Source organism: Mesocricetus auratus, unplaced genomic scaffold (assembly GCF_017639785.1).
Source record: "Mesocricetus auratus isolate SY011 unplaced genomic scaffold, BCM_Maur_2.0 Super-Scaffold_100009, whole genome shotgun sequence".
NCBI classification, from domain to species: Eukaryota; Metazoa; Chordata; class Mammalia; order Rodentia; family Cricetidae; genus Mesocricetus; species Mesocricetus auratus.
The window spans coordinates 55536305-55563129 of NW_024429193.1; the positions used below are offsets into that span (position 1 = coordinate 55536305).

At 45.2% G+C, this 26825-nt stretch overlaps 1 protein-coding gene across 2 annotated transcripts in view; it reads left to right on the forward strand.

The window, feature by feature from the left end:
* Cd101 (CD101 molecule) overlaps positions 1–25268 on the forward strand; it is a 41125-nt gene extending 15857 nt beyond the window's left edge. Inside the window, exons 5-9 of one of the 2 annotated variants that reach the window (XM_005076664.4) lie at positions 3031–3408; positions 4108–4512; positions 9248–9658; positions 14084–14479; positions 24460–25268. In XM_005076664.4, the coding sequence (XP_005076721.1) occupies positions 3031–3408; positions 4108–4512; positions 9248–9658; positions 14084–14479; positions 24460–24692 (1823 nt within the window). In that variant the 3' untranslated portion in view covers positions 24693–25268. Of the gene's footprint in view, positions 1–3030; positions 3409–4107; positions 4513–9247; positions 9659–13527; positions 14480–24459 lie in introns of those variants that run through there. The other variant, XM_021230927.2, reaches the window with a different exon arrangement.
* The last annotated feature ends 1557 nt before the right edge of the window (positions 25269–26825 follow it).

A 26825-nucleotide genomic window follows, 5' to 3' on the forward strand; every position in this document is an offset into this window, starting at 1 on the left:
AGCCACCAGAGCCATGAGCACCATGGACCTCTATATACATTACCCAACCTCAGATATTTTGATATTGCAGCACAAAACAGACTCAGGACAGCCACCTAACATCCTTATTTGTGAAGATTGAGTGACTTTAACTATGTTTGAACAATCATTACTTTACGTAGAGTAAAACCAGACACATCCAGAACCAATATTAGAATCCTCTGGACTGAGTGTTAAAGTCAAAGTCTAGAAAGAAAATTTGCCCAAAAGCAAAAAATAGGGGAAGAAATTTTAATTAAAAATAAACTGAGCTAAAATGAAAGCTTATCTTGCTGCATAGCTCATTAGGGGTGTCTCCAAAGATAGATGATGCCCCTTCTGCATTCTGCTCTCTTCTCCCCAGCAGCTAGGGAGGAAGAGAGCGGATGTCTGGAGGAGAGTGACAGGCGGGAAGCGTCTTGGTGTTAGTTTCCACACTAAACATTTGGTCTAACTTTCTAGGATTCAGGAAAAACAATGTGGGTGGTTTACATATTTACACAGAGCTCACTAAATCTCTGAACTCTCCGGGGAAAATATCTACTAGCTTCCTTTAAACCCGGGTAGGAACTTGATCCCGGGAGCTCCAAAGGGCACTTCACAGCATTTGGCTCCTGGTCCTGGGGAGAGGGTTATCTTTCAATGATAAAGGAAATTTTTTTCATAGCCTGGAGTCCAAACTGGGCCTAACATGTAGCAATTGGAAAACTTATTAGCATATTTATTGAAGGCCTTGTCTAACATTCTGTTTTGAAAGTCAAACTGCTATTTGAAATATGAGCAGATTTTATTGTTCCATGAATATTTTAAGCAGAAGGGAACACCCACTGTCCCTGTGCCTTGCTGTGCCTTTCTTCTTTCTATGAGGCTAATGACCACAATGAATGTTTGAAGTGATGTTAGTTGAAATAATCATGATGGTTATTTTACAGTGGTGAGATTATGACTAGTCATTTCCCTTCTAATTTCCAAACTTCAGTTATGAGTCATTTTTATATTAAAAACAAAAGGCAGATAGCATGATCGTGCCTCTGACACCCAAAATGCAGAGGCAGGTTTGATAATTGGCTCAGCCTGTTTATGAAGATTAGTCTTCATCCTGCCGTTGTAGCTGGTGCATGCGTGCTGGAGCAGTGGAAGGGATCTCTCTCCTCTGTGGGGAAGAGCAATTTGCAGATTCATTTAGATCCCCTTTAGGTTTCTAATGCTGGCTCTGTTTTATTTTTCTCTTTTGCTTTGAACCACCTCTGCTGTTGCCAATACCTCTTATTAAACACTAATGGTAATAGCTAACCCCTTTTCAGTACTTGCTGTAGCCGGAGGCCCAAGCCCTTTGTGTGGCCTCTGTTCAGTCTTCTCAACAAAGCAGAATGTGGCTGCCATTATTACCCTCATTTTTCCTGGAAAGAAACATGAAGGCTCAGAGAGGTCAAGTGTGCTGCCCAGAGTAATTCTGCCTCTGGGTGGTGGTGCTTGTTGGCCTTTAGTGCTGGACTGCCCAGGACCCAGGAACTCCTGATGAGTCTGCATGGCCCACAGAGCAGCCAGGACAGCACCTTGCACATAAGCATTTGCTGAGTGGATGCTTGCATTTCTCCACATCTTGAATTTCCCATCTGGGAGCCTGCCTTGCATTTATAGCTATGCTAAGTAATCTAAACATAAGAAGACCATCCTTCTTCTTCTTCTTCTTCTTCTTCTTCTTCTTCTTCTTCTTCTTCTTCTTCTTCTTCTTCTTCTTCTTCTTCTTCTCCTCCTCCTCCTCCTCCTCCTCCTTCTTCATCCCCTATCTGTCCCTCTCCCCCACCTCTCTTTCTCTTTTTCTTTCTCTCATCCCTCTCTCCCTTCCCTTCCCCTACTCTCTTCCCTTTCCCTAATAAAACTTAAGAAAGAAGACGACTTTGCCAATGATAAAAGATCGATAGATATGGATCTGTACATATGATGTATGTGTATATAAACATATTTCTCCAAATTAGTATTTTATGGTGGTTTTGTAAACATAGATCTAATAATTTTCTTTCCCTGTTCAAAACACACACTTGGCTGGGACAAGGTAAGTAGAAGACGGAGAGCGTGTTGAAAACACTGACGGCCTTTATTCTTTTTTCTTTAAGACTTATTTATTATGTATACAGTGTTCTGCCTACATATATCCATGCACACCAGAAGAGAGCACCAGATCTCATCACAGACGGTTGTGAGCCACTGTGTTGTTGCTGGGAATTGAACACAGGACCTCTAGAAGAACAGCCAGTGCTCTTAACCTCTGAGCCATCTCTCCAGCCCCTTGACAGCCTTTATTCTAAAAAACAAAGCAAACAACCTGAACATTTAAATCACCAGGACTTCATTACTTTCAGGTTCATTTACTCACCCTAATGATTCAAACAAAATACTATCAGATATTTGTGCAACTTGATATTCTTCAGTATGGGCTGACTGAACAAAACAATAAGAAAAACAAGTGTATATTATGAATCCTGTACATGTCCATAGGTTCTCTGGTCACCTGTCTTGTTTCCACTTTGTGATAATTACTTTAGGAAAATTTTATTTTATACACACACATACACACACTCACACATAATACATATATGCCCATGCATACTTATCCATCCACCCGTCTATTTATCATCCATCCACCCATCCATCCACCCTCTCATCCATCCATGTATACATACATATACACAGACCTATATACATATACACACATACATTTATCTATTCATCCACCCATACATGCATCTACACACACATACATACATACATATATGTACATACATTTATCTATTCATACATGCACACACACATCTGCATACATTTATCTATTCATCCATCCATTTACAAGTTAAATGTTTGGCAGATCTTTGTTCTGGGCATGGTACAGGAGGAATCAACCAGCTCTGATCTGTCACAGACAAGTCAAGTCCTTATATTTCGATGTTACTGTATTTTAGAAGCATTTTTGTTTAATTGAAGCACTTTTCTTCCATAATCTGTAATCTGCAGCAAGGAGTGTGACCGTGTCTGCCGAGCAGTGGGCAGTGTGGGAAGGAGAGGCACTTGCCCTTCTCTGCAAGGCAGGTGGGGCTGAAGGTCCTCTGTCTGTGAGCTGGTGGCTCATCCCACAGGACAAGACCACACCCGTGTTTGTGGCTGGCATGGGGCAAGCTGGTACTGTGCAGCTGGGAGTCTCGTCTCCGGGCCCCAGGCACCGCAGTAACAGAAGGTTGGAGAAAGTGGACTGGGCCACCTTTCGGCTGGAGATCGGTTCTGCCGTGGTCACAGACAGTGGCACCTATGAATGCAGAGTGTCAGAGAGGCTCCAGAACCAGGCCAAAGATTTTCAGTGGACCCAGAAGATTTCAGTCACTGTAAAATCTCTGAGTGAGTATCTGGGAAATCTTCCTGAACGTGTGTCAGTCACTGCATCCTATACTGCAGTTGGAGTAGTGTTACCCAGAACCCTTGCCGACAGTATGTGAACCCCAAGACATCCAGAGCAGGATCTACCTGTCAGGCCTGTCCACTAACCTCTCAGTTTACTCATCTTTATCAAGATCATTGTAGAGTGCAACTTGTAAGTTGTTCAAAGTTGAAAACAAATCCCTGTGAATAGGAGTTGACTTACAGATGAGTAGAACCAAGCCTGTTCCATTCCAGCAGCAGCCTGGGCATCGTGAGGTCTTCCTAGGCACCGGCAAGAGAGTGATGCTAAACCCTGGGGGATGGGGAGGAGGCCAAACACTAGCTGTGAGTGTTCTACTGGCTGAGTGGGGAGAGGAAGGAGGCCAGACCCTGGCTGTGAGTGTTCTACTTGCTCCGTGCAGCTGTCTAAGTGGCACACTGTGGAAACACTGCCTGTTTGTTGTGGCTGCTGAGAACAGTTATAGGCGATGGAGGAAACTTGGAGGGCTGAGGTTGGAATTCGAGACACATTGTACTGTGGACCAACCTCTACCCCCAAATTCATGATACATCAGGAGCACAAATTGTGGCCCTGTGTGAACGGTGGCATTGAGAAAACTTGGAAATCCTGTGCTTGGACTTGGTAAACAGGAAGTGTGTCTCACTTTTCTCCCACAGAATCAAGTTTACAAGTTAATTTGATGAGCCGCCAGCCACAAGTGACATTGACCCACACCTTTGGCCTGTCCTGCATAGTGAGGGCCAACTCCTCGGCTCCCAAGCTGCCATTCTCAGTGACGTGGCAGTTCCAGCCAGCTGGCTCTGGAGCCTTTCAACGGCTAATTCGAGTGACCCACAATGGCACAGTTGAATGGGGGGACATCCTCTCCCAGTTCCACGGGAGGACGAAGGTTTCACAGTCTTTATTTCATTCACAACTCCAAATCTATGATGCCGCTCTGGAGGACACAGGGGTGTATCAGTGCAAAGTGGAAGGTTATGACAGAAATTCCCTCTACACAGATGGTCCAGCCAGGGTATCTGCCACCTCTAACCTATTGAGGATTACTGTCACCTTCCCAGGTAAGGAATGCTTGAAATGATCCCTACCTTAAGAAAGAAAAAGGAAAGAAAGGAAGGAAGGAAGGAGGAAGGGAGGGAGGGAGGGAGGAAGGGAGGGGCGGAATGAGGGAGAGAGGGAGGGAGGGAAGGAAGGAATCTTGTTTTTTGGGGGGGGTCGGGTATGATTATGATGGTGCACATTTATTTTTTGTTATTTATTTATTTATTAACTTTTTTATTACTTTAATTTTAAATAGTTTGCTTCACATGTCAATCCCAGTTCCCTCTCCCTCCCCTCCTCCCGCATCCCTCCACCATCCCCCCCAGCATCCCACCCTATCCTTCCACATAGGGGATATCTAGAGTCTGTCGTTTCACTCAGGGCAGGGTCCAGGCACTCCCCTAAGAGTCCAGGCTGAGAGAGCATCCCTCTTTGTGTTATGGACACACGAAGACTGTTTGTATGCCAGGGATAAACACTGATTCACTGCTCAGGTCCCCATAGGTTGCCTAGGCCTCTTCACTGACTCTCACATTCAGGGGATCTGGATCAGTCCCATGCTGGCCTCCCAGCTGTCATTCTGGGGTCCAAGAACTCCCCCCCTTGTTCAGATCAGCTGTCTCTGCTGGTTTTGCCAGCCAATTCTTTGCCAATTTGCTCATCACTCCTCTCTCTCTCTGTCACTGGGCTCCTTGGGTTCAGTTCAGTGTTTAACTGTGGGTGTTTGCCTCTGCTTCCATCAGTCACTGGATGAAGGTTCTAGGATGGTTATAGACATCAAGTTCATTATCAGGAATGGCATTTGAGGTGGTCTCTCCACTATTGCTTAGCTTGCCCGTTGTTGTCATTGCTTTAGATCACTAGAGGTCTCACTGGTGCCAGATCTGTCTTCTAACCTATGACTCCCTCTATTATGGTATTTCTCATCCTGTTCTCTCCCTATTCTACCCCCCACTCAACCTTCCTGTTCCCCCATGACCTACTCTCTCTCTTCCTCTTCTCCCCCCTCTCTTCTTCCCAGCCTCCCCCCACCTCTCGCGTGTTCCCAATCTGTTCAGGAGATCTTGCCTCATTCCTCTTCTCTGGGGTACCATGCATATCTCTCTTGGTTCTTTCCTGTTTCCCAGACTCTCTGTCAGTAGAAGTGCAGACTGGCACTATCCTGATCCATGTCTAGAATCCATATATGAGTGAGTACATACCATGTTTGTCTTTTTGTGACTGGGTTACCTCACTCAGGATGGTTTCTTCTAGTGCCATCCATTTACCTGAGAATTTCAAGATTCCATTGGGTTTTTTTTTCTGCTGAGTAGTACTCCATTGTGTAAATGTACCACATTTTCTCTATCCACTCTTCAGTTGAGGGGCATCTAGGTTGCTTCCAGGTTCTGGCTATTACAAATAATGCTGCTATGAACATAGTGGAATAGATGTCCTTGTTGTATGAATTTGCATCTTTTGGATATATGCCTAAGAGTGGAATTGCTGGGTCTTGTGGTAGATTGATTCCCATTTTCTGAGGAATCTCCATACTGATTTCCATAGTGGGTGTACGAGTTGGCACTCCCACCAGCAGTGGAGGAGTGTTCCCCTCACTCCACATCCTCTCCAGCATAAATTGTCTTTGGTGTTTTTGATTTTAGCCATTCTGACAGGAGTAATATGGTATCTCAGAGTTGTTTTGATTTGCATTTCCCTGATGGCTAAGGGTGTTGAGTACTTTTTCAAGTGCCTCTCAGCCATTTTAGACTCCTCTATTGAGAATTCTCTATTTAGTTCTGTACCCCACTTTTTAATTGGATCCTTTGGTGTTTTGGATACTTGCTTCTTGAGTTCTTTGTAAATTTTGAAGATCATCCCTCTGTCAGATGTGGGGTTAGTGAATATCTTTTCCCATTCTGTGGGCTGCCTTTTTGTCTTGCTGACTGTGTCCTTTGCTTTATAGAAGCTTCTTAGTTTCAGGAGGTCCCATTTGTTAATTGTAGATCTCAGTGTCTGTACTACTGGTGTTATGTTCAGGAAGAAGTCTCCTGTACCAATTCATTGAAGAGTATCTCCCACTTTCTCTTCTAAGAGTTTCAGTGTGGTTGGATTTATGTTGAGGTCTTTGATCCATCTGGACTTAAGTTTTGTGCAAGGCGATAGACATGGAAATACTGTCAAAAGGATACTGTCTGGCACAGCAGGTTCTCAAGGGCCTTCTTCCAGAGGAAACAGTCTTTTAGGACAGTCACTACCTACTCTGTGTTGCTGAGAAATATTTGTGTTATTAGTAATGACTTTGCATGAATTCATGCCTTAATTTACTTGTCATTCCCTTGATGTTTGAGATTGCTTCCACAAATTTTTCTTGTATTATTGTCCTCAGCCCAATGGCATGAGGTTTTCTTCCTAATACTAATGGTTCCTTCTCATTCTCTTATATTCTCCTCCTCCATTGAGTCACTATTTGATTTTTGCTTTTGTTTCTTGACAATGTCTCATTCTCATTCAGGCTGACCAGAGATTCTCAGTCCTCCTGCCTCAACCTACTACATGCTAGGTTTACAGGTTTGTGCTGCTGTTCTTGGCTCTGCTTCTTCTTCTTCTTCTTCTTCTTCTTCTTCTTCTTCTTCTTCTTCTTCTTCTTCTTCTTCTTCTTCTTCTTCTTCTTCTTCTTCTTCTTCTTCTTCTTCTTCTTCTTCTTCTTCTTCTCCTCCTCCTCCTTCTCCTCCTCCTCCTCCTTCTCCTCCTCCTCTTCCTTCTCCTCCTCTTCCTTCTCCTTCTCCTCCTCTTCCTTCTCCTCCTCTTCCTTCTCCTCCTCCTCCTCCTTATCTTTCTAAACTCAGGTTAGCATCAAACTTATCAACTTCTGATTCTCTTCCACAATAGGCAAGTATTTATCCCACTGAGCCCAGTTTTTTTCTAAAAACAACTGTTCTTTTGGATTCAAGCTTGGTATGTCCTGTGACTCTCTGTGATTTTCTAGGTAAAATAATTTCTGCTCATGGATATGATCCACCTATTGACAACTTCCATGCTCCTTATGCAGAATAATTTTTCTTCTAGTCTCGGGATTCATAGCTAACTGCTTCCAAGACATGCCTGTACTCAGTGTCAGAGTATAAGTTGTCATCATTGTCCAAAGATATCCTTTCCATATTGTTCATGATGTCCTTACCACATCCCAGTGCCACAGATTAGAAACTGTGTCCTCTTTATGTCCAAACTCCCATAGCAAGGTGTTAAAGATCTTCAGTAATCCTATGCACATGTTTCTCCAGTGCCTCCCACTTTCTATCCTAGATTTGACCCAACCACACTGAACTGCCTGCAATTCGATAATCCACATTTACTCTCAAGGTCAAGGCCATAATTCAAGTGGTTCCTTTTATGTGGAATTCTTTTGCTCTCTGTTTATCTCAGTGATTACTATTAATCTTCAAGACTTAACTTCAGAGTTGCCTCCTCCAGGAAGTCTCTTCCCCACTCCTGTCTTTGGGTTAGGTAAATCTGCTGGGTGATCCTCATATTCGTTGCATTTCTGCATATCTCTGTTCTACATGGGTGACCTATTCTATATCTGGAAGTCTTTGTTCCTGTCTTATATCTTCCTGTAACCCAGTGATACTCAACCTTCCTAATGCTCTGACCCTTTAATACAGTTCCTCGTGTTGTGGTGACTCCCAAACATAAAATTATTTTTGTTGCTACTTCATAACTGTAATTTTGATACTCTTATGAATCATAATATAAATATTTGATATGCAAGATATCTAATATGCCACTCCTGTAACAGGGTCAGTCAACCACCAAAGGGGTCACAACGCACAGGCTGAGAAATGCTGCTCTGAACTGTGATTCACTGAGAGGAGGTGTTCACAAAATACCTAAAATAGTCTGACACGTGCTATAATATGTGATTGACAAATGTCTGCCGAAGGGAATAAAGGGACCTGCTGGCAACATCAACAACAGTAGGGGGATCAACCAGAAATGGGAGTGAGATTTGTAAGATTTATTGTGCATCTTGTGACAAAGGAAAAGTCATTGGAGTTAAAAGATGGCAGACTCTGTTTCCATATGAAATTCTCACAGTGGAATGGATGCAAAGAGATACAATTTTAATAGCCCACACACAACTTCCTCTTGTTTACTCTTGTTTGAAGGCAGCTCTAACTAGACTTTGACAAATTGAGGATCCAGAAACCGTTCATACAGTAAACACACAGAGACAGAGCACTCACAGTTTCTTTGTCTCTCACAGTGATGCAGACCTGCCACAGAAGACATGCCTCTGCGTCAATACAACAGTAATATCGTGGGGAAGAGCTGGCTTTTTTTTCCATGACTCTCCCCTCCCTGCACAGTAAGAACAGAGCAGGGATGAGCAGATGGACGCTATGAAGAGAGAACCACCAACTTGCACTCACACAGACTTCTCACAGGCATGTCTGGTCTTTTGACATTGTAACACCACACTGTCATTTACAAAGTCATGCACAACCAAAGCCAAAGATTGAAACAAAATTTCATAGTATCTGAAGCAAGTTTACACTCTTGTGTTGGGCCACAGTCATAGCTATTCTTAGCCACTTGCAGCCTGTGAGATGAACAGAGCTCAAAGTCAGAAAGGACAGCGTCATCAGATCATGAATTGTGCTGAAGCTGAATGAACAGTTAGGGCAGCTGTTTGCCCTAGTTGACGTGCTCACTTAAAATTCTGTTTTGGTTTGTTTTCCCAGCAAAGTAACTCTTTTCATTCTTTTCATTCAGAGAGCAAACTGAGAGTGAACTCCAGCAGTCAGGTCCAAGAGCTCTCCATCAGCTCCAGCACTCATATAGGGTGTGCCATCTTGTCCCGATCTGCCGGAAACCTTCCATTATCCATCACTTGGTACTTTTCTCCAACTCCTACAAATGTGTCCTATCTGAAGATCCTGGAAACAGACCAAACCAATGTTGTAAAATATGGGGATGTATTTCAAACCCCTCGGAGCAAGCAAAAATTTCATTCTGAGAAAGTCTCCCAAGACTTGTTTCTGCTGAACATTCTGAACGTGGAAGACAGTGACCAGGGCCACTACCACTGTGCTGTGGAGGAATGGCTCTTGTCTATGAATGGCACTTGGAAAAAGCTTGAAAGAAAAACTTCAGGACTCACAGAATTGAAACTCAGGCCCACAGGTAAATCTCAGAAGAGTGTTGTCATATACCTTTCCATAAGATGCCCAACAGTCTTTCGGGTGTGACTATGAGGAGATTAAAAATATTATCTGGGGCTGGAGAGGTGGCTCAGAGGTTAAGAGCACTGACTGCTCTTTCAGAGGTCCTGAGTTCAATTCCCAGCAACTGCATGATGGCTCACAACCATCTATAATGAGATATGGTGCCCTCTTGTACACATAATAAATAAATAAATCTTAATTTTTTTAGCTGACTAGGCAGTAGTGGCATATGGTGGCAGAGGCAGGTAGATCTCTGCAAGTTCGAGGCCAGCCTGGTCTATAAAGCAAGTTCCAGGATAGCCAGGGCTTTTACAGAGAAACCCTGTCTCAAAACACAAACAACAAAAAACTGGACCATAGGAATAATAGCCACCTAAAAATGCACACAGGACCTGGTAATCCATTAGAGGAGGAGAGGTTGCCTAAGGTGAACCAATATGAGGTTTCTAGCTCAAAAGGGAACAAGATCCCTTCTCCTGGTTTGCTTGGCAGCTTGGCAGCCTGGTCTGCACAGCTGCCCAGGGAATTGTATCTCCAGATCTCTATAATAACAAGTTGTGTCACTCCAGTGGGTATCTACTGTAATTTGGCAGAGAAAGAGTAATACGAAGCATATTTCCCCCACTGTGAACAGAAACTGTACAACTCTATGGGGATGTGTGGAGAAATTGCTTTCCAACATTTGGCTGCCTAAACATAAGGCAAATAAGAGTAGTTAACTGTTGGAATGGCTTACGAGGGAAGTCTTCTCCACCTCTGGAGATCTTTAAAAAACATAATGGAACTTTCATCCATTTGAACTAGTCTGTGAGTGCTGCTGTCTGAATGTGGGCAGGCTTGACTATGTCTCTCAGTACTGGCTGGGTCACCTCTAACTGCAAATTAAAGTCAAATGGGTATCCCAGCTAAAGAACTGGACAAGAGCCAAGAGAACGATGTAAATAACCTGATCTAATGTGGTGCTTAAAGTACTATTTCCAAGATGACATGAAAAAACAAGCCAAGAGTATAAGTGGACATTCCCATGTGCTAGGAAACAGGGCTGCAAAGATGAATAAGACACAGCTCTTGCCTTTGGGGAACTCACAGTCTGTGAGAGAAGCGGAGGTAAAGCATAGCTTAGGAAAAGATCTCCCCTCCGCCTGGCTTGCTTCCTATCCGGGCCCCTCTCCTTTCTCCATTAAACTTATATGTTCCTCAGGGGGTGATCCTGGGCTCTTCTGCTTCTTAGTCCCTGTTGTTCTCAGAGCTTCTACACCACTGCCCTGGCTTTAACTGTCACCTACAAGATAATTACTTCACATCTTTGGGTTTAGATGCCCCGAGCCTTAGGCTTGTAGATCCTACTGTTCACTTCTACTTGGATGTTCCAGAGACCACACCGCCACTGCATTTATGTCTCCCTATGTTGTGCATCTGTGTGACTGATATCCCTGTCTTCTGCTTGTCCTGGCCAAACACTTAACTGCATGTGCCTGCAACATCTCTCAGCTCAAGCCCGTGTTCCTCAGGTAGAAATACAGCCTCAGTATTAGATCTTTTAGTGTATCAAGAAATCCTCAGTTTTCACCATTGAGTAGTTTGGATTGGGAGATAACCAGGAGGTTAGGAAGGTGTGTTTTAGGTATGTTTAGGAGAATAGTTTGGGTGTGTTTATGAGAATATTCCCAGAGAGGATTAACTAAGGGGTGACCTGCCTGAATGTGTATGGTCCCAGACAGAATAAAAGGGAAGAAGAAGGAAGTCCATGGGTACAGGCAAGCTCTCTCTCTACATCCTTGACATCTGAGAGGAGCTTGTACCACATGTTCCAACACTGGTATTCCACCTTACCTCAGGCCCAAAGCAAATGATCCACCTGACTTTTGGTTGAAATCCCTGAGGCCATCAACAGAGCAAACTTTTTTTCCTCTAAACTCTTTTAGATAGTTCTGACAACATCATAATCATCAACAACAACATCAAACCCAATACAGGGAATTGATGCTAAAGAGGTGGGGTTGATGCTGTGGTCCAGCCTGATGAAGTGGTTCTTAAGATCTGAAACTGGTTAGTGGGAGGAATTTGGAAGAGGTTGAGGAAGCAGGCTAGAGCATCTCTAGAACGATTTACGAAGAGCTTAATGGGCAATTCTGGTGAAAGAAAATGCTGGTAGGAATGTGGACAGAGAGATTGTGCTTATGAAACTTTACATAGAAAAGAAGACTCTGTTGGGAAGTGGACTAAAGATCATCATTCGTGTTGAGTTCTGGCAAATATTTTGTTCATTCCCCAAGACTTTAGTGAGGTTGAATTCAAAGGAATGGGAAAAATTCCAAGGCAACTCAAGCTGTGGCATGGTTACTGCCAACCACTTTTAGCTGGGTTTACAGTGACAATTAAGAACAGAAAAAAAATGTGAAAACCTTGTCCTCTCCCCAATAAAGAGACTCAAGTTGGGATTCAGAAAAAGTGTGCCTGTTAGAAATTAGTGCCACACACTTTGCACTAACAAAAAAGGAAATTTACCTTGGAAGCATCTCAAGAACTGGCCAGATTCACCAATCAAAGACTCAGAGTAAATTCATTGAGTACATTTTCCTTTGAAAGTCAGGTGTGGTGGCATTCAAGTAGGAACACTGAAGTAGAAGGATGTCAACTACAAAGACATCCTATCTTACGCAGTGAGTTCCAGACTACCCTGAGCTACTGTGGTTTTTTTGTTGTTGTTGTTGTTGTTTTTAATGACTTTCCCTTGAGATGAGAACAACATGGCTGAAGTCCCCTGCTCACACAGAGCTCCACAGGAAGTTAGTTCTGTAGGATCCATGGCATAGACACTAAGAAGCCACTGAAGCCATGGAATAAGCTTGACTCCTAGTCATAGGTCAAACTGGTTATAAACCTTATCAGCAACCCATATAGTGCTAGTTTTATAGACATGCAAAATATAGGAATTATTGGACCATGGGGATGGAAATCATCATCCATATGATACATCTTTGCTTCCTTTAGCTGCTTTGCTCAGGTATTTTTGTCACAGTGATGAAACACTGACTAGACAACACAATGACACTTCTCAACTTGTAGTTAACCAAACTCTCTTAAAATACACAGATATCAAGCAAGTCTTCTCTGTGAGCTCCACGTGACTATGGGTTGACTCTGTAACCTGGACTAGGGAATGAATTAAGGAATAAGCTGCATGGAGCTATGGAGGCAGGTTGGTCATCACTGTAGCAGGGAATTTTCTCTCAGGTCAAAAGAAGAAAGAAGAGCCAGGTGGTGATGGCGCATGCCTTTAATCCCAGCATTCGGGAGGCAGAGGCAGGCGGATCTCTGTGAGTTCGAGACCAGCCTGGTCTACAAGAGCTAGTCCCAGGACAGCCTCCAAAGCCACAGAGAAACCCTGTCTTGAAAAACCAAAAAGAAGAAGAAGAAGAAGAAGAAGAAGAAGAAGAAGAAGAAGAAGAAGAAGAAGAAGAAGATGATGATGATGATCCTTAGGGACAAAAGCCAAAGAGAAAACGAAGCCAAAACTGAAGGTGTCCCTTGAGCTTGGAAGTGGACAGTGGTCAGGTACTGTGATGGTTTAGAAGCCAGTTTGCAATCAAATAGGTAGTAACTTTAGGCAAGAATGTAGGGAATTCTATATTAATTAATATTTTACATGATTCTCCATGAAGGACAAGTAAATACTAATTAGACTAAACATAGTCCAAGATCAGGGGAAAAAAGTTTTAAAACAACAAAACAGATTCATTGATGAATTTGTATCAGTGTTGAAGATGTCATGCGTGCTGCTATTTCCCGCCTTGACTTTCTGTCGTTCTCTGTTATAACTACTAGGTGTGTCATCCCAGGTCCTCACCTGCTGGCTACTGGGAAGTAGGGAAGAAGGAAGGCCCAAAGCTGTCCAAGGCACACTAATATAATAACTGAGGCGGTTCCTCTGGGTGGTATTCTGTCACTTGTATCAGTGTTCTGTCTCTCAATGTGCCTGAACAGAAGGTAATATCTGGGTGTGGTGGGGGAAGGTGATTTCATCAAAAGGAGTGGCAGAGGTGTAACACGTAACTTGAGAGAGTACTGAAATTTGTGAACAGCACCTGTGGGAAATCAAAGAGGAAGTTCAAAGATGGGCAAAAGCTACAAGCCCTGCTGAAGCTGTAGAGTCTATCAGGCAAGGGGTCAGGCTAAAGGAGGGAAGTGGTTAACTTGGTTCATAGCAGAGAACGTTCTGGCAAGTGTGAAAAATAGGGGAAGGATCAAAGGTAAACAAGAATGATGAAGGTTCTAATGTCTGGAGAATACCAGACAAGATCTCCTGTGGAACGGATGCGGCTCAGAGGCGAACATGCCGGAAGTCCGCTCTTCTCTAACTGTGTACCACTCTGCCTTCTAGGAAGTCAGGTCCACGTCTCCAAAGCGAGCTGGTTGGGAAACGCTACTGAGCATGGAGAGGTGGACATCAGCTGTAGCCTGAATGGCTCTGGCAGCCCAGCCTCCCTGTACTCCGTGACATGGTACTGGAGCAGAGGAAACGCCGTGAGTCAGATGCTGGTCCACCTGCAGTATGACGGATTGCTGGAGTACGGCCAAGAGGGGCGCAGGAGGCTCCTGCACTGCTACCGATCTTCTCCCACGGACTTCATCCTGAAGCTGCATCAGGTGCAGCTGGAGGATGCTGGCATGTATTGGTGCAGGGTGGCAGAGTGGCAGCAACACAGCCACCCAGGCAAGTGGATCAACCAAGCCTCAGATGAGTCGCAGCGGATGATGCTTACAGTGCTACCCTCAGGTAACTTGGGGGTCAACTAGCCACTGGCTCATGGGGTCACTGGCATATCTGGCTTCCCTCTGTGCTCCCTCTTAGCTTTGATCCCCTTTTCCAAAGCTAGTGACAATTTTTCAGATTTCTCAAAGAAGATGATTTTACTGCCTTTCTCCATAGTAACTCAGTTCAACCCGCAGGTTACGGGAGGTTTTGGCACAGACACTTAACTAATGGGCATATCTGAACTGTTCTGACCTTCCCTTCCCAAGCAAAAGCCATCAGTGCCATGTGTGCCTCCCATACCCAAAGAACATGAACAGTCAGCATCCTTACCTTTTGGCTGATCCTCTGATCCTGGGATGCTGTTTTGTGGTGGAAGAAATAATGAGGCAGAATAAGATGATAGTTGTGATGACAGCTCTGCGTTTTGACCCAAATGAATCAGAGTCTATTACACCCAAATGCTCCCTTGCTAAAGGAAAGAAAAATTAACAGAACCAAAAACACTCTTCTTCAGAGAACTCTCTCTCTCTCTCTGTCTCTCTCTGTCTCTCTGTCTCTCTCTCTCCTCACCAGACTCTCAGATCTTTGATAATGTTACTAGGCAGACATACTCAACTTGCAGAGAATGATCGCTGTGCTCATAGCTTTAGAAACTCTAGTCTCGGATCATGTGGCTCTGGGACTCTGAGTTTGCAGTAGCACACCATGGCAGGAATGTATGACTGAGCAAAACCACTCACCTCTAGCTGGGAAGCGAGAGAGAGAAAGATGGGCTGGTGTCTAACTATCCCTTCAATGGCATACCTTTAATGACACGAAGATCTCCCACCAGAACTTACTCCTAAAGGCACCACCACCTCCTAATAGAACCAAACTGAGGTTCTTTCCCATGTAGATCTTTTAGGGGATGGGATGGTCATTTAAAATCCAAACATTAGCAATGCTTGTTTGGTATCCTCTTTCCATTGTATTATGCCTTGGAAGATATCGGAGAAGGTAGGATGCCATATAGAGCTGCCTTATAGTCTCCAACAAAGAGAAGAGCCATAGGTCTTTTGACCTATGACTGACAGTTCTCTGTGTAGGAAGGTCATCCTCAGCCAACGTCTCAGCCTAATCTGGCATCAGACAGTGATGGGCATCTATTAGATATGTGTTAATAATAAGGGTGTTTTCTTCCAGCTGGACCAACACCTTGTGGCTGGCTACAGTATCTGCCAGCTCAGTATCTTAGTTATTTCTTTCCAGAGAAACTCAAAGAGCTGAAAGGTGAACTACAGGCTGAACTTACATTGGAAAAGGATCACTAGAGAAATTCAGGCAGAGTCTTGGTACTCCACCAAATTCCTAGCAGACCAGCAAGCCTTAGCAACAATTCCTGGAAGGGAAGTAGTTCATGTGCCAATTTTTCTGAGGCAAACAGAGTCTCACTGCATCCCAGTGGGGCTCCATCTGACTTGTTCCCTAGGATACCATCATCCTCTTCACCTGTTCATTCTTCGGGGCTCCACCATCTTTTCCTCCTGTCTATTCTTCATGGCTCCACCATCTTTTCCTCCTGTCTATTCTTCAGGGCTCCACCATCCTCTCCCCTGTCTATTCTTCAGGGCTCCACCATCCTCTCCCCTGTCTATTCTTCAGGGCTCCACCATCCTCTCCCCTGTCTATTCTTCATGGCTCCACCATCCTCTCCCCTGTCTATTCTTCATGGCTCCATCATCCTCTCCCCTGTCTATTCTTCATGGCTCCATCATCCTCTCCCCTGTCTATTCTTCATGGCTCCACCATCCTCTCCCCTGTCTATTCTTCATGGCTCCACTATCCTCTCCCCTGTCTATTCTTCATGGGTCCCATTATCCTTCCTCCATGTCCATTCTTCAGTAATTCTTTTTTTTTCTTCCAAATTACCAGGCAGAAATTTTTATCAGCTTTTCATTCCAACAACTATAGGATACCCCATATATCTGGGCATACCCCACAAATGTTTCCCCCTGGAATTGATAAACCCCATAGAATCAGCAGTTTTTACAATAGAATAAATAGATAACAACCATAAAAAGGACAGATTCTGTGACTAGCAAGCATATCTCCTCTGAGACAGGTGAGAGGCTGCACAGCATATCTATATGAGATAATGTAGAACATCTTGTAGATCATGTAAAAGATGAACTCAAAAGAAGACACAAAAAAACAGAGTCATTTTTGGGAAAAAGCTTACAGACCTGTGCCACGACTAACATGGCTTTCATTGCAGCTAACATTGTGTTCCCAAGGAAATCCTGTGACTGAGCAACTGGCCCTGCTCTGCCTTGCTTCTCCTGATGAGTAGTTAGGGAGACAATTTGGGGTGAAAAAATTCCTTAGGGCTTGAAGTCAGATAAGCCTAAACTCGGATTGCAGTCCTAACCAACTATTAGCCATGTTGTCAGATTATTGACATGAATGATGTTTCATTTTCTCATCAAATGAGGACCATAATAAAAATATGTTTTTAAAAACCTAGACACTGAACTGGGCAGCAGTGGTGCAAGCCTTTAATCCCAGCACTTGAGAGGCAGAGGCAAGGGGATCTCAGTGAGTTCGAGGCCAGCCTGGTCTACAGAGAGAGTTCCAGGATAGTCACGACAGTTCCACAAAGAAACCCTGTCTTGAAACCTCCTCCCCCAAAAGGAACAACAAAACAAAACAAAAAATCCCTAGACTCTGGCATGTTACAAGTTCTAGATAAATGTGAACCCCTTTTCCTTTATGCCTCCAACCCAATGCATTATATACACATATACACACTGTCATAATTTATTTTCTAATTGCTGTCATGAAACATTTTGACAAATACAACTTAAGGGGAGAAAAGGTTAATTCTGGCTCCTAGTTCAAAGATACAGTTCAACTGGGTAGTGGTGGCACACACTTTTAATCCCAGCATGCGGAGGGCAGAGGCAGGAGAGTTTGAAGCCAGTCTAATTTACAGAGCAAGTTCTAGGACAGCCAAGGCTGTTACACAGAGAAACCCTGTCTCACAAAAAAAAGCATATGAGATCTGAGCCCACAAAACCACAAATGGCAGGTAGCATTCCCACAGAATGGGGAAAGTTGAATCCACTGGGATAAGAGTCATCAGAGGACTGTAGTCCCAGAATGCTGAGGGAGCAACTGAACAAGAGTGAAGGATCGATAGGGATGGGAAGGTTCCCTAGAACATGAATGCATGAGAAGAGAGAAAACTATTGTAGGGAAATAAAAAGGTACACAATAAAGCAAAAAGATATAAAACTCCATGTCAGAGCCAGGGAACCTTGGTGGTTAGAAGGGCTGAAACTCGGAGCCTACAGTACAAGCCTAAGAGAGGAAGGCACTGGGGTGGGGGGCCACAGAGCTCAGCAGTGCTTAGTGTGTGAAGTGAGGGAGGGGCACTTTATCATGACAGTTATGGGTGCTACTGTGGAAGTTCACATGTGGCAGTGACACCCTCGGAGCCACATTTAGAAAGTTCCCATTGAGTACAGCAGTGAAGCTGAAGTGGAGACAGACAGAGCAGGGAGAACTACATGAACCTTTGGCCAAGATGGGGCCACATGAAGGCCCGAGCTCAGGCAATGCTAGGGAGAAGGGGAGACTAAGCAGTAGGAACTGGGAGGTCGATTAGATAGACATCTGTGGGTGGTGAGTGAGAAGAGACAAATTTGCACAGGGCGTAAGTGGATCACAAGGACGTTTACCAAACAACCAGACCAAGGCTAAGAGGGGAGATAGGTCCAATTTGTGCAGGGTGAGCTGGAACTCAACCCAAAGAACTTTCAAGAGGTGCTTATCTGGGAGATAGTGGGAGCTCCAAATGTGAACTGCACCAAACTTGTACACTAAGTGCTATCAATGCGTGGCCTGTAATGACCACGCTCTAGGAAGGACACCTGAGGTGTCCAGGCGTCAGTGGTGGAAAATCAGAATGGCATTATCAGGAGGCGAGGGGAACCCAATAGACTGAACAATACAAAAAGGCTGTTTAAGATAAGAATGGGAGGACTGAAAAGATGCCTCAGTGCTTAAGAACACTGCTGTGCAATCATAAGAACTTGAGTTCAGGTCCTAGTACCCACGCACAAGCCAGGGTCATATGCACTCGTGACCCTGGAACTGTTGGAGGCAGTCAGGAGGCTCTCTGGGGTTTGCTGGCTGCAAGTTTAGGCAAGAAAGAAATATGAACTATGGGTACAGGAGAGACCCTGACTCAAAGGGACAAGGCAGAGAGTGAGAGAGGAGGACATTTGCACACTAATGTGTGTGTACACCACACACACACACACACACACACACACACACACACACATGCACAATGAACATCTCCACTAGATCTAACATGATGGGCAGAAAAGCAGTAAGAACAGAAGGCTGAGGGGCCTAAGGAGTGAGGAAACAGACATGTCAGGGGAAGGCTTCTTTTTCAAGAGCTTTGTAAAGGGCAAGAGAGAAGACCATGAGAAATGGCAGGAAGCGTTGAACAATGAGTGTTAGTTATTTGCTCTGCTGGAGTTCAAGTTGGTAGGATCTGGAGCATGTTTACAGTACATAGGGGAAGGGGCAGTGGGAAGAAAGATAAGGTCTGTATGGCAGTCTAGCATCTGGCTGTGGAGGGGACCCTTAAGACAGTGCACCTCCATGCCATCCTTCCCTGGTCCACAGCCGAGCCTTCATGTTTTTCTGACTTACCTTCTCTCAGTCATCACCCTGAAGCTAACTGTACCATGAACATCACCACTAGTGGACATGGACTTTGAGAATACAAGGACATTATGTGTGTGTTCTCTCAGCTCTAGACTGACCCAAGAGAAGGTCAATATTTACCAGCCCGCAAGTATACTCCTGCTGACGGCCAACCCTGCATGATGGTAGAATCCAAATCAAATACAATTCACTGCTGCTCTTCACTTCACCTCCTCTGTTTGACCACGGCAGATTGGGTTAGTTTTAGGACTACAGAAAAGAGCCGTGGATCACGTGGCTTGAGTGGAGGCGGAACAGGCATCTCATAGACCTTCCCCTAACCCTTGTCTCTTTACAAAGATTAGCAGGGTAGGGGCTATAGGTCTAAGTCTTTTTACCTCCCTCAACTTCAGATCCTTAATACAAATGCATTATCCGTTTGTTTATTTGTTTGCTTGGTTGTTTGTTGAGATTACGTTTCATAGCGCCCAGACTGTCCTTACACATGTTGTATAGTCAAGGATAACCTTATAGTTCTGATCCTCCTGCCTCTACCTAGTCAATGCTAGGGTTACATATCTGCTCCATTGCACCAGGTCTATATGGCACTAAGGAACAGAACAGGGCTTTGTGCTTGCCAGGCAAGCACCCCGCCAGTAGAGCTACATCCCCAGTCCCTAAATGCCATATTCCGCAAGATTGCCTGTGATGCAGAGATAGGCCGGTCTATAAGATTTGGGGACAGGAGGTGGACGGACCATTCGTGGCAGCAATAATACTCATTACTATCTCCCAGCTTTTATGTAGATGAGGATTATTTTTAGAAAGTAGATTCTTAAAGGAGACATGCACTCCTACCACTCGGAAGTTTCTAGAGAGACCATTTGTTTACCTTCCCTAGTACACTACCCAAGGTCTGGCCTGAAGCATTCAGCTAACACTTGAAAGAATGAGCAATCACACCTCCAGTTAGGTAAACACAGGAAGCTGCCGGGGGCTGGGGACACTTGTGGGATGTACTTGCTGCAGATATCCAAACCCCACTTGGGGGGCCAATTCTCTTAAATGACCTCGCGTGGCCCGGGTTCTGGATGGAGTCGGGAGATTCGAAGCACCTTTATCCTCTCCCTCTCCTAACTCAGCATGTCTGCAGTCGCGTCCAAAAGCAAAGCTATCCATGGGTTGCCTGGCTGTGGGCAGAAGGAAACAAGTTATAAACGGCTGCTCGAGGTGAAGTGTGCTCCTTATGCTCTTGGCTCCCTTCTGCAGGCGTGTACTCTGGAGTATGGGGCACTTACTTGGATTGATTCAAAATGCCACACCGTAATGGTTTTGAGTGTCACCAGTTCTCATCCAAATATGGGTGAGAGGCAGATGGTGGGAAATGGTGGCGGCAGGATCCAGAGCAAACAGTGCCCTCCCCCGAGAGGTAATTTAGACACACTGGAGCTGACAGTTGCTCGCTGTTGGCCAACTCAGCGCTGTGCAGAGGGCACAGTGCTGCCCTTTGGTGACAGATTGCTCTAAGTGGAGAAGCCTCCTCCACATGAAGACTGTTCTGTTATACTAAAGGCTAGAGTCTCGGGGGCAGAAGAGCCCAGTGCCAGATTTCTTCCTACTTCCTGCGTGCCCAACCCCATCTCATCACCACACACTGCCATTCCAGCAGCTCCAGACTGGCCATGGGCTCACCTCCTGCCTCTCTACCACCCCTGACGGGAAACAAAGCCAGGATCACCGTTACGGAGCACGATGACCAAGGCAACTTATAGAAGAGTTTGTTTGGGCTTATGATTCAGGAGGGGTAGCAGCCATGGTGGCAGAGCAGAGGCAGCAGGTGGCAGGCGCAGCCACTAGATCAGACACAGGGCCTCTCATCTTGAACTGTAAGCATAAAGGAGAGAGAGCAAACTAAGAGCAGTGTGGATCTCCAAGACTCCCAAAGCACGCCATAGTGACACACTTCCACTAGCAAGGCTGTACTTCCTCAACCTCCCCCAGACAGGGCCAGTAACTGGGAACCAAGTGTTCAGATGCCTGAGATGGATGGGCAAGCTCACTGATACCACCACAGCAGGCATCTCCAAAGGGATCGTTCAATGTCCAACCCATGGAAGAAGGCGAGGTGTCTGTTGTTTGGGATCAGCTTCCTATTTCTGGGACCGAAGACCTGAGATAATGTCTAGAGAGGGAAGTCCCATTTTGTCTTATAGTCTTGGAGTTTTCAGGCCACCGTTGGTTGGTCCATGGCTTTGGGCCAGAAGCAAGGCCTGTAAGAGGGTGTAACACTTCAAGAAGCTTCTCACCTCTTGGCATCCTAGAAAGAAGAAAGGAGGAAAAAATAGTAGAAGAATCAGAACTCCACTGTTCCCTTTAAGGCCATGCTCCCAGTGACCCATGCCCATTGAGTTTCAGTAGCACCAAGCTGAGGCCAAACCTTGACTACCTGACCCTTTAGAGGACATTCTAGATCCAAACCGCAGAGCTAAGGTCTCTGTGAGGAATCAGCAGGCTTGGGGAAAGATTGCCTAGGCATTTCTCAGTTTCCCCAAGAACATTCTAGCTAATGTCTATTGCTTGCCCACTCAAGAAATGGTCTAGGCATTGTGTTAAATGTTATAGCACATATTATCTCATTGAAATTCAATGGATTGTTATTATCCCTGTTTAGTTCATAAGGAAACAAAGGATTGGAGGAGATTAATAACTTATTCAGTCTTCACAAGAGTGAGTTGAAGAGTGAAGATCTGATTTAAGCTCTATCAGAAATCCAATTGGTTTTCATTCACTCCACTGTAGGAATACTCATGGCCCCTGTTTTAACCAGGACTCCACAGCTCCCTCCTCTGTCAGTGAAAGTTCTGGGTCTGGGGCCAAAAGAGACACTAGGGCAGGCTGTCCTTTGGGGTAAGAAGTTTATTACAAGAGTAATTAATGCCATGGACAGAGAGCAGCATTGTAGGGACCCTGTTGGGAGTTCAAGCTCACAGGCAGCATAGGAGGTCTCTTCTTCCAGGTCTCAGAAAAGGGAAGGTTTCCCATCATGAGCTTGCAGCCAGGCTATCTCTGCAGAATGGGTGGGGTGGGGAGGAGATGGAATTCCAGAGAGGGATGTGCAGCTCAGAGGATGTGGAGAAAGTGAGAGGGAAGGACCCACCTAGCTGAGTGCACCCATTACATGGGTGGAGGGATGTGTCAACACTGGCACCCTTTGATATCCCAGGGAGTCCAACCCTGAGGCTTATAAGCTTCCTTGGGGAAGTGAAAATCGTGGCTGTCTGTCATTCTCCAGGAGTCTGGACACCTGAGGAGACTGTTTACCGTCTCATAAATGGGCTCTCTGTAGGGGGCTTGCCATTTTCTTACAGTGGCTCTTGTTATAAAAAAGAAGAAGAAGAAGAAGAAGTTTCTGCAGGTAGGTATGGCCCGGAAGTCTGGTCTATTTGAACACAGCATTGCAGTCTCTGCCTCCTTTGACCATGCTGGCAAGTGTCATCGGATGAGCCCTAGGAGCCTAATTATAGTCAAGCTGGATCGTTTGGGAGAAGAATGCACAAAGAGGACAGAAAAGAGTTAAAAGTTAAAACAGGCATGGTGACACACAGCTATAACCCCAGCCTTTGGGAAGCTGAAGCAGGAAGATCATGACTTCGGGTTAGTTTGGGTTATATAGTGAGACTGCCTCAGAACAAAACAGACAACAAACAAAATGAGAGAAAAGAATCAAAATATCGCTTCCATTGATCACGTTTTCAAGAAGAAAAATCAGATGCAAGATGACTACAAATGAGAACAGAAAATAAATCCAGACCATCGACTTCTGCAGCTTTGTGCTAACCCTATTCAGAACTGAGAGCCTAATGTACACCAAGGACTGTCACTCTGCATAGCTGGATGGTGGCCACCCTGGTTCTTGTATGGAGAATACAGTCTGGCAGTTGACTCCTTCATCAGGATCCTGTCAGGTCTTCTAGGGCAAATGCTTCACAAGATAGATACAAAGACATGCAAGACACAGGCCCAACCCTCAAGGATCTCACAGTGCCAACCTGGAACAAAGGTCTGGGTTCTCTCTTGACTTCCAACAAAGAGGCAGTCTCCGGCGTGTAAAATGCATCAGTGTGGCCCCAAAGGGACTTCTTTTTGCAGCAGGAGGTTGATCAGAATGACCTATTAAACCTGTTTTTATCACCAAGAATCTGTAATCTCATAAATTCTATAGCTTAACCTTTGAGAAGAGAGGGCTCATGTCATTATGGTTTCCCAAGCAAAGCACAGCTGCTCTCAGCATCAGATTGTTCAGAACAGCCTCAATTTCAAATATATCATAAATGTAGTTGGAAGACCACAGCGAGTGATGGGTAGCACGTTATACACATGGCTTTCTGCTGAATGCCTCTAACCCGGGGTTTTGGTTGTCATTAGCTCAGGGCGGCATTTCCCAGGACCTGTGGTGTCTGATCCACACTACTGCCCTGGGAAGTGGCCAGGAGCCCCACTGGCCCACATTTGTCTGGTGATGGTACCTCACAGCAGACTGTCGTTGCCTGAGATCACGTGCTTTGGCATGCCCCCCCCCCTTACAGTGTTTTTGACCCTGCAATAGCCTTCATTTTGGTTTAGTTCACATGTCCAGGCATTATGGGTGATGCATGGATCCCAGGACACTGTTAGATATTCTCAGTCAAGATAAGGAGGGGGCCTAAATAAAGGACTGTGTAACAAGAGAGTGAGAACTGGGCCATGTGAAAAGTCTGGAAGAAGTGAGATTCAACTAGACAGAGCTGTGCCCAGAGGGGGCCAAGGAGCCAGGGCCTGGGCCACCTGTGTGACTTGGGTCAGGGGGAGAAGCATGCTCTTCCGTAGGTCCAGCTGCTGCTGAGGACAGCACCAGTGTGTGGTGAGTTGCAGAAGCAGCAGTGGGAATAGCTCAGTTAAAAATTCAGGGCCAGCTACACAGTTGAGAACGAGGGCTGAATTATACATATCTTTTCTGAGGGAAGAAGATTAAAGGAAAGGTTTTCTTTTTTGTTTTGCTCTCCTTTTTGGTTGGTGGTTGTAAGTAGGTCATTGGCAGCTCTAGAGCTGCAATGGCCAGGCAGGGGGAAATGTGTGTGTTGGGAATGTCCCGGGCCTGTTCACCCCGTGTGCTGCCTTGCACACTCACAGGATGAAGGGCCCGTGCCACTCCGCCCTGTTATCTATATGGACTTGCCTATAATCATGTATAAGGAGGTGTACGTGACTAGTCAGCCCAGATAATCTGGACACTGATTGTCTTCTGTTGTCTTTTGTTGCAGAACCCACGTTCTCCTCCCGCATCTGCTCCTCCGAACGCTTCCTCCACTTCCTCATTGTCTGCCCCTTCATCATGCTGCTGCTGCTGCTCGCTTCCCTCCTCTGCTTGTACTGGAAGGCCAGGAAGTTGTCACAGCTGAGTCTCGGTGCCCAGAAGGAAAGGGCTCTCTGTATGGACATGAAGATGGCCACTGGAGACTGGACCACAGTTAGGAAGGAAGATGAAGGCTATTGAGTCCCAAGGAATGTCTATGCTGATAGAGGGAGTGTGATGCGATTAGATTGGACTGACCAGGGTGAATGGATTCTGCTTCAAACCTTGGCCAAGTTACCTAGGGACCAGAAGAAACCTGTTGTGTGCATGGGTTGTTAACCAGATCCTGTTGTGTTTCTTTGTGGGGCACCCATCTGACTCTTTGAGTCCTGAAGATATAGATAGTGTCATTGCCCCAGCTTTCATAGACCTCACCTCCTGGAGGTCCAGCCCTCATCTGGAAAGCAAGGAACACCAGTCAATGAGCCTTCCTTCCTCTCTCATTCCTCTCCAACATCACCTATTCTCTTGAAAACATCAGCTTGGCCTAGTCACAAAGGAAAATCATTTCCTTCCAGATAAGAGATGCAGGAGAAATCTGATACCAGCAAAGCAAGAGGAATTGAGAGAATCTGACTCCCCACTAGGCTTCTTTCTAGGCAGAAACCCATCCCCCAACCCCAATCCCTTTACAAATGCCTGCCAGAAAGCATAAGAGTAGGTATCTAATCAACATTGGTTCTTTGACAAAAGGATAACATGTTGTAGCCCTTTTTACATTTTTATTTGGCTTCATACTTTATGATTTGGGGGGTGGTTTTTGTTTCTGTTCTTACTTTGATGAGAAAGGGTCTTGTGATATAGCCCAGGCTAGCCTTGAACTTGAAGTCACCATAATAGCCCTTTACTGTATAGTCTAGGCTGTTCTCCAACTTGCAGCAATCTTTTTCCTACCCAGGTCAGCCTCGGAATACTGGGATTAGAAACATAAATTGTGAAACCAGGTATGAATGGCACACGCTTTTAATCCCAGCACTCAGGAGGCAGAGGCAGGTGCATCTCTGAGTTCCAGGCTAGCCCGGTCTACATAGTGAGTTCCAGGCCAGCCAGAGCTACAGAGAAACCCCATCTTGGGATGGGAGAGTGGGGGCTATCACATTTTGGTATGCTTGGTTTCAGAGTTAGTAAGTCATCACTGAAGAACATCCCCTCACCCACCATGCAACAGTGTTCTACTGGGCCTCCAGAGCCTCCTACCTCCCTGTCACCTTGCCCAGCCCACCACCATGGTACTTGTCTAATGCCTTATTTTCTTTGACAGCACTGAGGAGGAGGAAAGGGTCTCAGTAGAACATTGGAGAGGGGTCTGCATTGATGCTCCTAGTGGAGTTAGGGCTCGGGGAACACAGCAGCTCCCAAATCTCACCCTAGAAAGTCCCCAGAGTGAGGTGTCATGGTTTAAAGCTTTCAAGAGCTGTTTCCACTGTCCAGCCAGAATTGAAAATCAATCAAGTAAAGGACCTCAGATAACACATCTATTTATTGTCTATGTGACCACCAGGGTTTCTTCAGTACTTGCTAATTTGCATTTCTAAGGAGAGCCATTTATTTTTAATTATTTTATCAGGCACACAGTCCTCTCCAAAGATAATTAGTTCCTTTGCAAGCAGATTATTGGTGGCTGTGAGAATTCCCACCATATACCTGCTGGTTCTCTAATCCAGCTCCTTCTAAAGCCGCATTTGAAACATTCCGAATGTTTTCTTAAACAACCAACACATTAACTTCGTCTCTCCCAGGTAAGGATGAAAAGAAACCTGAAATTGAAGAGTTCTTTAGAAATATGATGGCTCCCCTTACTTTTAGAGGCCTTTTAAGAAAACTCTTTTATTTATGTGTGGGTAATTTGTCTGCATGTATGTCTGTGCACCATGGGCATGCAGGGCCCACTAAAGTCAGAAGAGGGCACTGGATCCCTTGGAACTGGAGTTAGAGATGGTTGTGAGATTCCATATGAGTGCTGGAAATTGAACCCGAATCCTCTGGAAGAACAGCCAGTGCTATTAACTGCTGAGCCATCTCTCCAGCCCCCTAAGGCTTTTTTTTTTAAAGACAGGTTTTTACTATGTAGCCTGGGTTGACCTGGAATTCGTAATGTAGACCAGGCTAGCCCAGTACTTACAGAGATCTTCCTGTCTCTATAAAGGCATGCACCATCATGCCTGAAGGAAACTTGTATTTGAATTGAACCCTGACCAGAGAATCATGGAATACACTGTAATACTTCCCATCTGGTCTGCCTGGAGTACTCTCCCAACATTTACCCTCTCTCTT